General features: G+C 43.6%; 1 protein-coding gene across 6 annotated transcripts in view; it reads left to right on the top strand.

The window, feature by feature from the left end:
• The window catches only part of LOC112226861 (histone-lysine N-methyltransferase 2C), a 131314-nt gene that overhangs the window by 98644 nt on the left and 17291 nt on the right, over positions 1-15379 (top strand). For 4 of the 6 annotated variants that reach the window (XM_024391488.2, XM_024391490.2, XM_024391485.2 and 1 more), the window contains 12 exons: positions 255-458; positions 6614-6778; positions 7767-7896; positions 8135-8282; positions 8566-8753; positions 8969-9108; positions 9433-9772; positions 11753-11892; positions 13023-13145; positions 13317-13859; positions 14080-14689; positions 15012-15148. In XM_024391488.2, coding sequence (XP_024247256.2) covers positions 255-458; positions 6614-6778; positions 7767-7896; positions 8135-8282; positions 8566-8753; positions 8969-9108; positions 9433-9772; positions 11753-11892; positions 13023-13145; positions 13317-13859; positions 14080-14689; positions 15012-15148 — 2868 coding nt within the window. The remainder of the gene's footprint in view (positions 1-254; positions 459-6613; positions 6779-7766; positions 7897-8134; positions 8283-8565; positions 8754-8968; positions 9109-9432; positions 9773-11752; positions 11893-13022; positions 13146-13316; positions 13860-14079; positions 14690-15011; positions 15149-15379) is intronic. The other 2 variants (XM_024391487.2, XM_024391486.2) reach the window with 2 other exon arrangements.

Genomic DNA, 15379 nt, shown 5'->3' with positions numbered 1-15379 from the left:
CTGTGAGTCATAGGACGCAGTATTTTAGGCTGAGTCATGATTGATGAAATGCTTTTTGAAAACACTCAGACATACCCAAATGGCTGAAGAGTTGACATTTGACAATTTATTTATTAACGGTTGTCATCCTTCTTGATGTCATGTTTATTTATTTTTAGAGATATTGTTGTGCTTGGCCATGAAAGCGACACTGCTGTCTTATCAGTTCCTTTGTTAAATGGACAATAAAGTCATCTTTATCTACCTTCTCCCAGGCGTATTCAGACGGACAGATGTCTGGCCTGCCAGAGTTCCCAGGACCGCTGCTAGCAGGACAGGAGAAAAAGAAAGGCAGGAACAAGAGGACCCCCAAGGGAGGGGAGAGGCCCGCCTCTCGCTACAGGAAGAGGAAGAAAGAGGGGGAGGAGAAGCAACTGGTGCACTGTAGCACAGATGCAATAATGACCCAGCTAAAACAGGTAGGGGATATACCTAAACATCACATAACACTAGGGAATATGTAGTCCGTGACAGAAAAGAAGCCAATGATGAAATAGTAAAAGGAGCACTGTTGATTCTCTAAACACACTTCAGAGTATAGACTCCTTCTTACACCGGTAGGCCACATTCATCATGCAGAAAGGCTACATGTACTCACATGTATCTCGCATTGAGGGGAGGTGAAATCTCCCTTCAGAGATATTTCTTTACACTATTCAATCTTTAGCAATGCTGTGATGCATTGACCACAGAGCTAACTAATTACAGATAGGATAGGACGGTGCCCCTGGTGTGTGTGTATGCTGATACCATTACATGTATAATAGCCACACCCACTACATGACCAAAAGTATGCGGACACCTGGTTGTCGAACATCTCATTCCAGAATCATGGGCATTAATATGGATTTATTCCCCCCTTTGCTGCTATAACAGCCTCCACTCTACTGCCAATGTTTGTCTATGGAGATTGTATGGCCGTTTGCTTGAGTTCATACACCTGTCAACAATGGGTGTGGCTGAAATAGCAGAGTCCACTAATTTGAAGGGGTGTCCACATACGTTTGTGTATATATAGTGATTATGGACTAGCAAATTATGCCCCCCCTCATGGTGCTGTTCATTCATTAAGTCTGATCATATAATGTCTTCATAAATGGCTGTAGTTAAAGGGAGTAGAAACTACACAGTTTGATTGCATACTGCTATCCACAGTTTGATGGCATAGAACCATATATGAAATGTAGAAAATGATCATTCATTGAATCAAATTGTCGTTGAATACTGGGTGCTGCTACACCATACTTGTGCATCTCATTGATAAATGAGACATAAATGATGTTCTTCTTACCAAAGGTTATTATAAAACAGTCAACCAGCTCTTTAGAGTTACAATTTACTCGGTGCTTTGTCAAAGTTAAATTACTGTCATTTTGGTAAGTAATTGCTGTCACAATTTTATTCCCATGTGGGAAGAATAATTGTAGAAAATGAATTTAATGGGAAATCTAGGCTTTCAAAAACGCACTTCAATTAGAAATACCTGATAATCGCTGTAAACCATAAACAAGGACAAATTACACACAGACCTCAACTAAACAAATAGCCACCACAGCAGAGTTGAAAATGTGAGTAATACCTCAGGCATGTTAATTGGAGTGGTGCTATTTGTGTTCATATATCTGAGGTAATTATGGAATTTTGCAGGGAGTTTTACACCACCAGAACATTCCTCTCACTTCACAGACAGTGCCTTCATAAAGTATTCATACTCCTTGACTTATTCCACATTTTGTTGTTGCAGCCTGAAATTAAAATGTATGAAATCTATTTTTTTCTCACCTATCTACACACAATACCCCATAATGAAGAAGTGAAAACATGTTTTTAGACATTTTTGCAAATTTATTGAAAATGGAAAAATAGATATGTAATTTACATAAGTATTCACAACCCTGAGTCATTACATGTTGAAATTGCTGCCAAAGGTGATTCGAACTGTGAGTTTTTCTGTGTACATCTCTAAGAGCTTTGCAAACCTGGATTGTACAATATTTGCACATTATTATTCTTAAAATTCTTCAAGCTCTGTCAAGTTGGTTGTTCATCATTACTAGAAAGCCATTTTCAAGTCTTGTCATAGATTTACAGGCCGATTTGAGTCAAAACTGTTACTCGGCCACTCAGGCACATTCAAAGTCATCTTGGAATATTTGGCTTTGTGTTTTTGGTTATTGTTCTGCTCAAAGGTGAATTTGTCTCCCATTGTATGTTGGAAAGCAGACTGAACCAGGTTTTACTCAAGTATTTTGCCTGTGCTTTGCTCTAATCCATTTCTTTTTATCCTAAAAATCTCCCTAGTCCTTGCCGATTACAATCATACCCATAATATGATGCTCGAAAGTGTAAAAGTGGTACTCTGTGAGGTGTTGTTGGATTGCCCCAAGCATAACGCTTTGTATTCAGGAGATAAAGTTAATGTATTTGCCGCAGATTTACTTTAGTGCCTTACTACAAACAGGATGCATGTTTTGGAATATTTTTATTCTGTACAGGCTTCTTTCACTCTCGTTTAGGTTAGCATTGTGGAGAAACTAATGTTGATCCATCCTCAGTGTTCTCCTTTCACAGCCATTAAACTCCAACTGTTTTAAAGTCACCATTAGCCTCATGGTGAAATCCCTGACTGGTTTCCTTCCTCTCCGCCAACTGAGTTAGGAAGGACACCTATAGTTGAAGTCGGAAGTTTACATACACTCAATTAGTATTTGGTAGCATTGCCTTTAAACTGTTTGACTTGGGTCAAACATTTCAGGTAGCCTTCCACAAGCTTCCCACAATAAATTGTGTGAATTTTGGCCCATTCCTCCTGACAGAGCTGGTGTAACTGAGTCAGGTTTGTAGCTCTCATTGCTCGCACACACTTTTTCAGTTCTGACAACACATTTTCTATAGGATTGAGGTCAGGACTTTGTGATGGCCACTCCAGTACCTTGACTTTGTTGTCCTTAAACCATTTTGCCACAACTTTGGAAGTATGCATGGGGTCATTGTCCATTTGGAAGACTCATTTGTGGCCAAGCTTTAACTTCCTGACTGATGTCTTGAGATGTTGCTTCAATATATCCATATCATTTTCCTGCCTCATGATGCCGTCTAGTTTGCGAAGTGCATCATTCCCTCCTGCAGTCAAGCACCCCCACAACATGATGCTGCCACCTCCATGCTTCACGGTTGGGATGGTGTTCTTCGGCTTGCAAGCTTCCCCCTTTTTCCTCCAAAAATAACAATGGTCCTTATTGCCAAACAGTTATATTTTTGTTTCATCAGACCAGAGGACATTTCTCCAAAAAGTATGATCTTTGTCCCCAATTGCAGTTGCAAATCGTAGTCTGGCTTTTTTATGGCGGTTTTGGAGCAGTGGCTTCTTCCTTGCTGAGCGGCCTTTCAGGTTATGTTGATATAGGACTCGTTTTACTGTGGATATAGATACTTTTGCACCCGTTTCCTCCAGCATCTTCACAAGGTCCTTTGCTTTTGTTCTGAGATTGATTTGCAGTTTTTGCACCTAAGTACGTTCATCTCTAGGAGACCGAACGCGTCTCCTTCCTGAGCGGTATGACTGCTGCGTGGTCCCATGGTGTTTATACTTGCATACTATTGTTTGTACAGATGAATGTGGTACCTTCAGCCGTTTGGAAGTTGCTCACAATGATGAACCAGACTTGTGGAGGTCTATAATTTTTTTTCTGAGGTCTTAGCTGGTTTCTTTTGATTTTCCTATGACGTCAAGCAAAGAGGCACTGAAGTACATCCACAGGTACACCTCCAATTGACTCAAATTATGTCAATTAGCCTATCGGAAGCTTCTAATGTCATGACATGTTTTTCTGGAATTTTCCAAGCTGTTTAATGGCACAGTCAACTTAGTTCAGTGTAAGTGAACTTCTGACCCACTAGAATTGTAATACAGTGAATTATAAGTGAAATAATCTGTCTTAAACAATTGTTGAAAAAATTACTTGTCATGCCCAAAGTAGATGTCCTAACTGACTTGCCAAAACTATAATTTGTTGACAAGAAATTTGTGGAGTGGTTGAAAAACGAGTTTTAATGACTCCAACCTAAGTGTATGTAAACTTCCGACTTCAACTGTGTATTTTTGTAGTGTATTGATACACCAACCAAAGTGTAATTAATAACTTCACCATGCTCAAAGGGATATTTTATATTCAGTTGCATGAAGGTTAAAGGAAATGCAGGCAGGCACCACTTTACTACAAGACAAAACAGCTCACTCAATCAAGCCTGATGGTCTTGTAGGTTTAAAAGCAAAGCTTGCTTTCAAATAACAATTTTTAAAAAGTGCTTAAAGGTAATGTAATGGGATAATGTCTTAGTGTGGTGTGTGAAGAAATCCAATACAGTAGAAATCGCATTATGGTGGAAGCACATCCTCAAAGAGTATGACTTACATGTATGCTGTTTGAGAAGGTTTGAATCCTAAGCAACCTGCCTACACATTGTTTGCAGTACAATAGACCAAAATGGACCATAATGGCACGACGGGTGTGCTTGCATAACTGCAAGTCTTGCTGGTTTAAACTCTGGTATGCTGCCCTCTAAAATCAGTTTTGAACTAACTAGATTGCTGCAGTCTTACATTGCTTTGAATGGGAAGTCATATTTTACCAAGTTTTAACTCAGTTTGACTTTGAAGGTCTTAGCTCAGCCTCTGAATTTCATAGTCTTTTAATCTTGTTTCTAGCCTTAAGGGTTACGGAGTTATGCAAACGCTATACACTACCGGTCAAATGTTTTACACATTCAAGGGTTTTTATTTTTACTATTGTCTATATTGTAGAATAATAGTAAAGACATTCAAAAATATGAAATTACACCTATGGAATTATGTAGTAACAAATCAAAATATATTTTATATTTGAGATTCTTCAAATAGCTGCTCTTTGCCTTGATGACGGCTTTGCACACTCTTGGCATTTTCTCTACCAGCTTCACCTGGAATGCTTTTCCAACAGTCTTGAAGGAGTTCCCACGTAGGCTGAGCACTTGTTGGCTGCTTTTCCTTCACTCTGTTGGTCCGACTCATCCCAAACCATCTCAATTTGGTTGAGGTTGGGGGATTGTGGAGGCCAGGACATCTGATGCAACACTCTATCACTCTCCTTCTTGGTCAAATAGCCCTTACACAGCCTGGAGGTGTGTTGAGTCATTGTCCTGTTGAAAAACAAACAAGTCCCATTAAGCCCAAACAAGATGGGATGGAGTATCGCTGCAGAATGCTGTTGTAGCCATGCTGGTTAAGTGTGCCTTGAATTCTAAATAAATCAGACAGTGTAACCAGCAAAGAACCCCCACATCATAACACCTCCGCCTCCATGCTTTACGTTGGGAAATACACATGCAGAGATCATCCGTTTACCCACACCGCGTCTCACAAAGACACAGCGGTTGGAACCAAAAATATCAAATTTGCACTCCAGACAAGTACATATTTGCACCGTTCTAATGTTCATTGCTCATGTTTGTTGGCCCAAGAAAGTCTCTTCTTCTTATTGGTGTCCTTTAGTAATGGTTTCTTTGCAGCAATTCAACCATGAAGGACTGATTCACAAAGTTTCCTCTGAACAGTTGATGTTGTGATGTCTGTTACTTGAACTCTGTGAAGCATTTATTTGTGCTGCAATTTCTGATGCTGCTAACTCTAATGAACTTATCCACTGCAGCAGAGGTAACTCTGGGCCTTCCATTCCTGTTGCGGTCCTCATGAGAGCCAGTTTCATCATAGCGCTTGATGGGTTTTGCGACAGCACTTGAAGGAACTTGAAATTTTCCATATTGACTGACCTTCATGTCTTAAAGTAATGATAGACTGTCGTTTCTCTTTGCTTATTTGAGCTGTTCTTGCCATAGTATGGACTTCTTTTACCAAATAGGGCTATCTTCTGTATACCACCCCTACCTTGTCACAACACAACTGATTGGCTCAAACACATTAAGAAGGAAATATATTCCACAATAGAACTTTTAAGAAGGCACACCTGTTAATTGAAATGCATTCCCGGTGACTACCTCATGAAGCTGGTTGAGAGAATGCCTAAAGCTGTCATCAAGGCAAAGGGTGGCTATTTGAAGAATAGATTTTGATTTAACACTTTTTTGGTTACTACATGTGTTATTTAATGATGTGTTATATATGTTATACATGATGTGTTATATGTAGTTACTACATATGTGATATGATGGTAGGGAGATGGGAATTGAAACTTTAAAATTCAACCAATCCCAACTATTGTCGTGACTATAATCATCATTAGCTCATTCAACCCCTCTCCTTTCCCCAGGTTGTTGCTGTAAATGAAAATGTTTTGTGTTTGTTAGGTGTCAAACAGAAAAAAAAGAACTGAAACAGGGAGGGACTATCTGGATGTGATCCAATAAAAAAATGTAAAAAAAGGTTCATTTTTTGTTTCAAGAAGTTTAGCTACAGTGTGCTCTACTGAACGTAAACCGCGTAAAGTAAGGATTAAGTAAATAAATAGTTAAACCTCATGTCTCTTCCTCCTCCCTTTTTCTCCCCTCTTTCCATTCCTCTCGCTCTTTTCTCCTACAGCAGCTGTCCCTTCTGCCCCTCATAGAGCCCCTGATAGGTGTCAACTTTGCCCACTTCGCCCCCTATGGCAGTGGCCAGCTCAACGGGGAGAACCATCTGTCTGGGACCTTCGGTAGCGCCGCTCTGGACGGAGTCTCAGACTACTATTCCCAGCTAGCCTACAAGGTGAGGCCTCAGCTCCAACCACTAGGCGTGGGCGGTATACTCTATATACCATATACCGGGGTATTTGGAAAAGGCCACTGGACGTTTTTTCATTTGTAGCTACTTTTTAAGTTTAAAAAAACGTCATGTGGTGTTTGTTTACAAGCAGACAACTAGCGATCGGAGCCTTGAGTCTCTCACTCTTGTGCAGCATCCACCAGGTGATCTAATTATAGTATGGAATCCACAACTAAATGTGTGCCAGCTAGATATCTGATAACAATTAAGTTAATTGTCTAAAATGTGCTAAATGCTCTGCATTTGTGCATTTCGTTTGCTAATTAGCTATCTGATGAAGTGGTTAGCTGGCTTCTTCCAAAATCAAGCATTCTCTTGGTAACAGCATTGAATCCCCTCCTGGATCAAGAACCTTGCTGGCTAATATTTGCTTTGTGCATGCAGCGAACTATGAGTAGCATTTTTTAGTTACTTGTATACTTTAGGTCATAAACTGTACAAAATGTTCAGTGTGCTCATTAGCATTCTATGGGATTTTACATGTACTTGTTAGCATCGCTAACCTTCCGATTACAGAGTATCAGTGGGGTTTGAAAACAGCGCCGTTATTACAGAATATCCCGGTATGGCACAATGTCGGTATGAAGATATGACTGTCTGGATACCGCCCAAGCCTACCAACCAAAGTTACATTTTTTCCTCTTAATTTAAAATACCACTCTTGTTTTTATATTCAACTGGACTTTGAATGAGCTAAGGGGAGATGGAGTGATCCTACGCAAGCATGTACTGCATACTGTATGTGCTGAAAGCTGTGGCACTACCCACTAGACCAGCCCCAGGCACAGGTTTTATTAATATGAAGTTGAAGGATGCCTTTAGTGCCTTTTTGAAGCAGTGATTTGTGGTAGCACGAGACCACTCTGCCATATGCCAGATCCCTCCCTGTTGTAGTATGGTGACATGTATTCCTTGGGTTGTTTATTCAAAGCAGAACAATCTGAGCAACCCCCCCACCCCGCCGGCTTCCCTTCCTCCGACTCCTCCACCTGTGAACCGACAGAAGATGATCAATGGCTTTGCCACTACAGAAGAACTGGCCAACAAAGCTGCTGCTATGGGTGAGTACTGGGACAGGGTTCAGGGGTGACTAGGGTTTAATGGCATATTCCTGTGTTTCTCATGTATAGTGTCATGCTGAGTATTGCTGTTAGGACCCTAGACAAAGCATTCCTAGAGCAGACATTCCCATAGACATAAAGCCTAACTCCTAGAACAAACATTTACATAAATGTGAAGTGATTGTATTTCTATGGTTAGGACCAATCTGAATGTCTCATTCATATGTTCCTTTTCAAGTGTCTAAAGGTCTGGTCCCCAAGCCGCTCCATGTCCCATTCAGGACTGAGGAGGACCTGCTGGCCCGGGCCATCGCTCAGGGACCTAAAACTGTGGATGTGCCTGCCTCCCTCCCCACTCCCCCTCACAACAACCAGGAGGAACTCAGGTAAGGAAGGCCTCTGCTCCCCAGAACAGAGAAATTAGAAGTGATGTCTTTGGTTATGCTTGCATGATTTACATCAGTCTTAAAGATGCCATATTACCTTATAAACTTGTCATTGTGAGTAGAGTATATTCTGTAAATACTTGGCCACAAAATGATTTCACAATGTTCTCAGTTTAGGAAATCCTGATGAAGACTATTTAGAACTGTGAATGCAATGATTGATTTTTTTGTGTAAATCCTAACATTTAAAAAAAATCTCAACCCCCCCCTCTCTCTGTCACAGCAACAGGTTGGGACAAGAGCATTGTAAGGATCGGGACACACCAGACAGTTTCGTCCCGTCCTCGTCTCCTGAAAGTGTGGTTGGCATGGAGATCAGTCGCTACCCAAACTTGTCATTGGTGAAGCAGGAGCCTCGGTCCCCCTGTCTCTCCCCCGTCCTCCCCATGCTCCCAGCACCCTGGGGGAAAGGTAACATGTTGGTCATTTGTTTAAACTGGAGATAAACTGGAAACAGATGTGCCTTTCTAACTACTATATGTACTCCATCATCAATCAGGTTATTTATAAAGCCCTGTTTACATTACGTTGTCACAAACTGCTTTACAGTATCAATGACAGGACAAAGTATTAATGCAATATCCTTTCAAATATTTTTCCGGGTGTGTCTATTACTTTTCTTGTAGGGTTAGCGGTTAGGCTGAAGACTGAGCTCAAGACGGAGCCTTCTGGGATGTTCTTCGGCTCCCATTTTGGCCCAGCATCTAACGACGCTAAGCCAGGCCTGGTGTCTGTAGCCATCACCCTGAGACCAGCTGCCGCAGAGGTGAGGGTTCTGTTGGCTTCAGTTCCTCCTGCTCTCAGAGAATGTCACCATGGGGGAAATGGTTTAGATCCTTTTATTTTTATTTAAGCGCTTGAACAATAGTTTGTGGAGTAGTTTTATTCCCTTTTTTTCCTCTCAAATGCACCTCAGTTCTTTCACTACTGTTGTGATATGTTAGGATTCAAATCTCACCCGGCTTAATTGTAGAAGCTAAAGCCAATTCTTTGTCTGCCAGTCATGCACTGCTCTCCATCTCTGCCATTGGCTTTTGAGTGGCAATAGTTGTTACATACATTTTTACGACATTCTTTTTCCCCCTCCCAGAATGTCACTGGTGTGGTAGCAGCCATCTCAGATCTGCTGTGTGTGAAGATCCCCAGCAGCTATGAGGTCAGCAGCCCCCCTGGCCCAGATAGGGGGCCCCTGGCCATGCTCAGCGGCCTGAGGGGGGGCCCCCAGGGAGATCTTGAGCACCGGCGGCCGGGCGCCCCAGTGATATACCCGGGCCGTGGTGGTGCTGGGGACATGGGCGGCCCGCACCCTCAAGGAGCCCCAGGCCAGCTCATTAGGTCCCGGGGAGGTGGAGGACCACAGCAGGGGATGATGATGCAACAGCAGCAGGGACATCCGCAGCAGCACATCCGCTTCCATTCTGACGGACCAGGTGAGAGACTGAGCTACATCCCTGCACCTTATCGCCCCCTTATGTCCAAATACTGACATAACAGGGGAGATGTTTCTGCTCTTGTGTGCTCGTCTTGAAATGAGACACTGACGAAATTCATGTCCATCCAGACCAATTTGTTTGTTTTTTAGACTTATTTTTCTGATATGAATAATATATTGTTTTTTTAAACACGACGTCACTGCACCTGGAAGTGCACAAGGCAACAAATCCATCTCTATCTAATTGTTTTCCCACTCATCGTCCATCGGCATACTTAGCCTCTTTTAACAATGTTTACAAGCGGTCCGTTTCTGCGTCCAGTGAATCATTATCCTTCTGTCTGCAGCCTAAAGGCTGTGTGTATCTGGCCCACCAGGAAGTGAGGGCTGTCCATATTGATCTCACACAACGATCCGCACCGCTAATAAAATTGACTAATCATCCTTCCTTGGCCCCGACCTCACTAGTGCACACACACACACACACGTACCTGCTTAGTGCTGCTGTCAAAGTGTCAGAACACGGGCTTAATGAATGTGGTCAGTTTGCCTAGAGTCATAGATACAAACAGCCAGATGAACAGGAAAATGGACACCCCTGGTGTTAATTGTCTTGGCGGGCTTATAATTAGGAGCTGTTTACCTCCTGACCAATTGTGTGGTTCATCTAAGACAATTAGCATCAAAGTATGACGAGCTGCCTTCTAAAATGTAGTGACGAGCTGCCTTCTAAAATGTAGCGACGAGCTGCCTTCTAAAATGTAGCGACGAGCTGCCTTCTAAAATGTAGCGACGAGCTGCCTTCTAAAATGTAGTGACGAGCTGCCTTCTAAAATGTAGTGACGAGCTGCCTTCTAAAATGTAGTGACGAGCTGCCTTCTAAAATGTAGTGACGAGCTGCCTTCTAAAATATAGTGACGAGCTGCCTTCTAAAATGTAGTGACGAGCTGCCTTCTAAAATGTAGTGACGAGCTGCCTTCTAAAATGTAGTGACGAGCTGCCTTCTAAAATGTTTGTAAAAAATCAGGTGCTTAAAATTAATAGCTTGTCCAAAACAAGACCGCAGCAGAGCGTCCCTCATTTATTTGATGTAATAAACCTATCCCTCCTCTGTAAGAGAAACAAATATATAAATGCAACAAATTATCCCTGAAATGTTCCATATGCTCAAAAAGCTTATTTCTTTCAAATTTTGTACACAAATTACATCCCTGTTAGTGAGCATTTCTCCTTTGCCAAGATAATCCATCCACTTGACAGGTGCGGCATATCAAGAAGCTGATTCAACAGTGTGATCATTACACAGGTGTACCTTGTGCTGTGGACAATAAAAGGCCACTCTAAAATGTGCAGTTTTGTCACATACAACAATGCCACAGATGTCTCAAGTTTTGAGGGAGTGTGCAATTGGCATGCTGACTGCAGGAATGTCCACCACAGCTGTTGCCAGAGAATGTAATGCCTCCAACTCCGTTTTAGAGAATTTGGCAATACGTCCAACCGGCCACACAACCGCAGACCACGTGCATGGCGTTGTGTGGGTGAGCAGTTTGCCAATGTCAAAGTTGTGAACAGAGTGTCCCAAGGTGGTGGTGGGATTATGGTATGGGCAAGCATAAGCTATAGACAACGAGCACAATTTCCTTTTTATTGATGGCAATTTGAATGCAAAGAAATACCGTGGACAGATCCATAGCCCATTTTGTTTTTAAGGTATCTGTGACCAACATATGCATATCTGTATTCCCAGTCATGTGAAATCCATAGATTAGGGCCTAATGCATTTATTTCAACTGAATGACTTCCTCATATGAACTGTAACCCAGTAAAATATTTTGAAATTGTTGCATGTTACATTTTGAATGTTTTTATTCAGTATAATAGAGCTGAGCAAAGCCATGCTGTGCTGCTCTGGCCTGTTCAAGCATCTACTGTTGTAGGAGCTGTGTCTTATTTGAGTACTGTTGCTGTGCGTCAGGTCCAGCTGCAGTCAGAGGCGCCCATCAGAAAGCCCCCGGCAGCCCAGGCTCCAAGCCCCAATGGTGCTGTCATTGCAAGGTGGTGGTGCTGGGAAATGGAGTCTGCAAGTCAATCAAAGACATTCCAGTGCACAAACAGGTAACGTACGGCCAGCGCTTTCATGTGGTCAAGTTGTGCAACGTGTGTACCACGCTGAACTCCATACGTTGCAAAGACTGTTGTCTATTGCGATACATAGAAACATCAATCTTGTGGCGATCCACATCAGATAATCGTCTCTATATCAATCTAATGGTCCACATGATCTGTCAAAAAAGATCATTTGATCAATTACCTTGTTGGATCTGACCCAATCAAGCTATGATCTATATGAATTGGTTAACTATCTTCTTGGCCAACTCAGTAAAAGCTCTCCTTTCCACCAGTCAGCCATGGATTACTGTTGCGTTAGTCTGTCCCCCCCCCAGGGGGCAGGAGAGCACAGACAGGCCGTGACTAGAGGCTCAGACCTCACTTCAAACGGTAGATTAATCCACATTATGCCCTTAGGCACACACACACAAGCATGAATGCAAACACACACACACACACACACACATCCAAGAACATTATGTCCATACACACACACACGTACTGTAGAGCTTCTAATTATGCTAATCCCCCCTTCCCCCCATTGTAGTGAAATCTATCTCAGTGCAATTAGTGGGTTAAGCGGTAGCATGCCCTTAGACTGCAGTCTGGGGAGTTCACAAATGGTTAAACCCTGATTCATCTGAATATTGGAGCTGTTTGATGATTTAATAACCCCTTTTAGTATCGATAATGGTTTATGTATAGAAATTGATTTGACCTTTGATGTCTCACTTTGATTATGAGCATAAAGGAATAGTTCTGGATTTTGGCAATGAGGTCCTTTATCTACTTCCCCAGTCAGATAAACTCGTCGATACCATTTTTACATCTCTGCGTATAGTTTGAAGGAAGTTGCTAACTTGCATAACAATTGCTCGTGAAACTACATCTAATTTCCTTCATACTAGACGCAGATACATAAAAATGGTATCCACAAGTTCATCTGACGCTGGGGAAGTAGGCTAGATTAAAGGGTTTCATTGCCAAAATCCCAAACTATCCCTTTCTTTCTCTCTTCTTCCTACAATTGTAAAGTAGCTTTGTGTCCCTGAAGTGTGGATAAATATAATGTATTATTATTATCTCATTCTCTCTTCCTCACTCAGTCTCCTGACATGCCTTTCTTCTCTCTTCAGGAACAGGAAGGTCTGTTGCGTTCTGAGGGGAACTTGGTATTCTGCAGCCACAGCTGCTTCCTCCTCTACTCTGCCTCCACCTCCTCTTCCTCCTCACAGGCCAGAAATACTACAGATACTAAGGTTTGTTTCTATTGATTCCCGGAGGCAATTAATTTTTTTACTTTCTTGCCCAGTGTAGGTAATCCGTATACAGTACTTGTTGTTTCCAGTTTTTCTACCGGTGTGTCATATAAATTGTGAACTTTTATTATTTGCTGCAGGACATTAAATTGTCATTCATGTCTTCTGCAGGACTCGGTGGCCCTCCTGTCTCCAGACTCAGACCAGAAAGAGAGCCTGTCTAAAGCCCACCACCAGTACAGCAACAACATGTCCTCTCTGGATGTCCACTGTCTGGCCCAGCTCCAGCCCAAGCAGTCCCCTCCCTCTACCCCACCCATTCCCTTCCCCCCAGCCAGTGACACCCTTAAGACCCCTAAGACAGATGTCAAGTCAGACACCATCAAAGTGACTGTGAAACTGAAGGCGCGGGGCCCCAGGGCTCACCAGGAGGGCTGGCACCAGGGGAAGAGACACAAGGGTCTCCGCTGGAGGAAGTGGACAGTGCAGGTGGTGGTGCCTAGAGGAAGCTCCCAGCTCCCTGACGAGAACCAGATAGACGAGCTGTTGAGGAAGCTGGGAGCGTCTCTCCGCCCCGGGGCCAGTCTCAGGGACCAGCGCCGCTGCTGCTTCTGTCACCAACTAGGGGACGGGGTCACCGACGGCCCTGCCCGCCTCCTCAACCTGGACCTGGACGCGTGGGTGCACCTCAACTGTGCCCTGTGGTCCACCGAGGTAGGTAGCCCAGAAGTCAAGTGAGGTGGTAGACTGGTAACCGCAAGGTTCATGTCCTCGGTCGGTCGTAAATAAATAAATAAGTGGGGGCGGGCAGAACTGGCTAAAGGGGGGAAGACTGCTGGTTTCAGATCTTAACTGCCATACCAACCACTACAATTGTGACCCTTTTATTAAAGTTGTGTTGTGTGTGTATTATTAACATTGTTTTGTTGTGCAGGTGTACGAGACGCAGGCAGGCGCGCTGATCAACGTGGAGCTTGCGCTGCGACGGGGTTCAGCGGTCCGCTGTGCCTACTGCCAACAGATGGGCGCCACCAGCGGCTGCCACCGCCTGCGCTGCACCAACATCTACCACTTCACCTGCGCCCTGCAGGCACACTGTACTTTCTTCAAGGACAAGACCATGCTGTGCCACGCCCACAGGCCCAGAGGCTCTGGCTCCGCCCACGGTGGCTCTGGCCTCGTCCTGGAGCATGAGCTGCGCTGCTTCGCGGTGTTCCGCCGCGTCTACATCCAGAGGGACGAGGTGAGGCAGATGGCCAGCGCCGTGCAGCAGCCTGAGCTGGGCTACACCTTCAGAGTGGGCAGCTTGGTGCTCCACGCCGTGGGTCAGCTCACCCCGTCCCAGATGGCCGCCTTCCACTCTACCTCCGCTATCTACCCCGTGGGCTACGAGGCCTGCCGCATCTACTGGAGCATGCGCCATGGCAACCGCCGCTGCCGCTACCTGTGCTCTGTGGAGGAGAGGGAGGAGCAGCCGGAGTTCCGCGTCCGCGTCATCGAGCAGGGATACAAGGACCTGGTCCTCACTGACTCCACTGCCAAAGGTGGGCTGGATGGATTTGTGTTGGGGCTCATTTAGATTAGGCTTGTCTGTTAATGGTGGGCTGGGCTAAATGTTTTGTTTTTAGGGCTGGTTTAGATTAGGCTTGTCTAGTAAGGTGGCTAGCTAGATTGGTTTTATGACGTGCTTAGATTTAGCCTTGTTTATGGCTGTACCCTCTACCATTCATGTATCTGGGTTGGCTTGGACTAGGATGTCTTGTTCAGTTTGCTTTTCAGATTCTCTTTTACTATTGTAAATGTGTTCTATAGGAGTCCCTATAATATATTATGATACATAACCGTGCTGTTTTCCTGTCATTTCAGGAGTGTGGGATAAGGTCCTGGGACCCGTTGCTGACAAGAGGACTGAAATAGGAACTCTGAAACTCTTCCCTGTCTATCTGAAGGGAGAGGACCTGTTTGGACTCACCGTCTCTGCAGTCACCAAGATCACTGAATCGGTTTGTATCTGTTCTCTGTTGTATTAAATTCAAACAATTCCGATTTATACTAAATGATCAATGCTCAAATGATACTATAGATGTCTAAAGCTACCTATTCAGATGAGTGACTGTTAATGCTCACACCATACTACACTGAACAAAAATGTAAACGACACATTTAAGTGTTGGTTTCATGAGCTGAAATACAATAATTTTATGCGCGCACAAAAAGCTTATTTCTCTCAAATA

Source organism: Oncorhynchus tshawytscha, linkage group LG28 (genome assembly GCF_018296145.1).
Source record: "Oncorhynchus tshawytscha isolate Ot180627B linkage group LG28, Otsh_v2.0, whole genome shotgun sequence".
Classification (NCBI taxonomy): Eukaryota; Metazoa; Chordata; class Actinopteri; order Salmoniformes; family Salmonidae; genus Oncorhynchus; species Oncorhynchus tshawytscha.
This window is presented reverse-complemented; position numbering and strand designations above follow the sequence as displayed.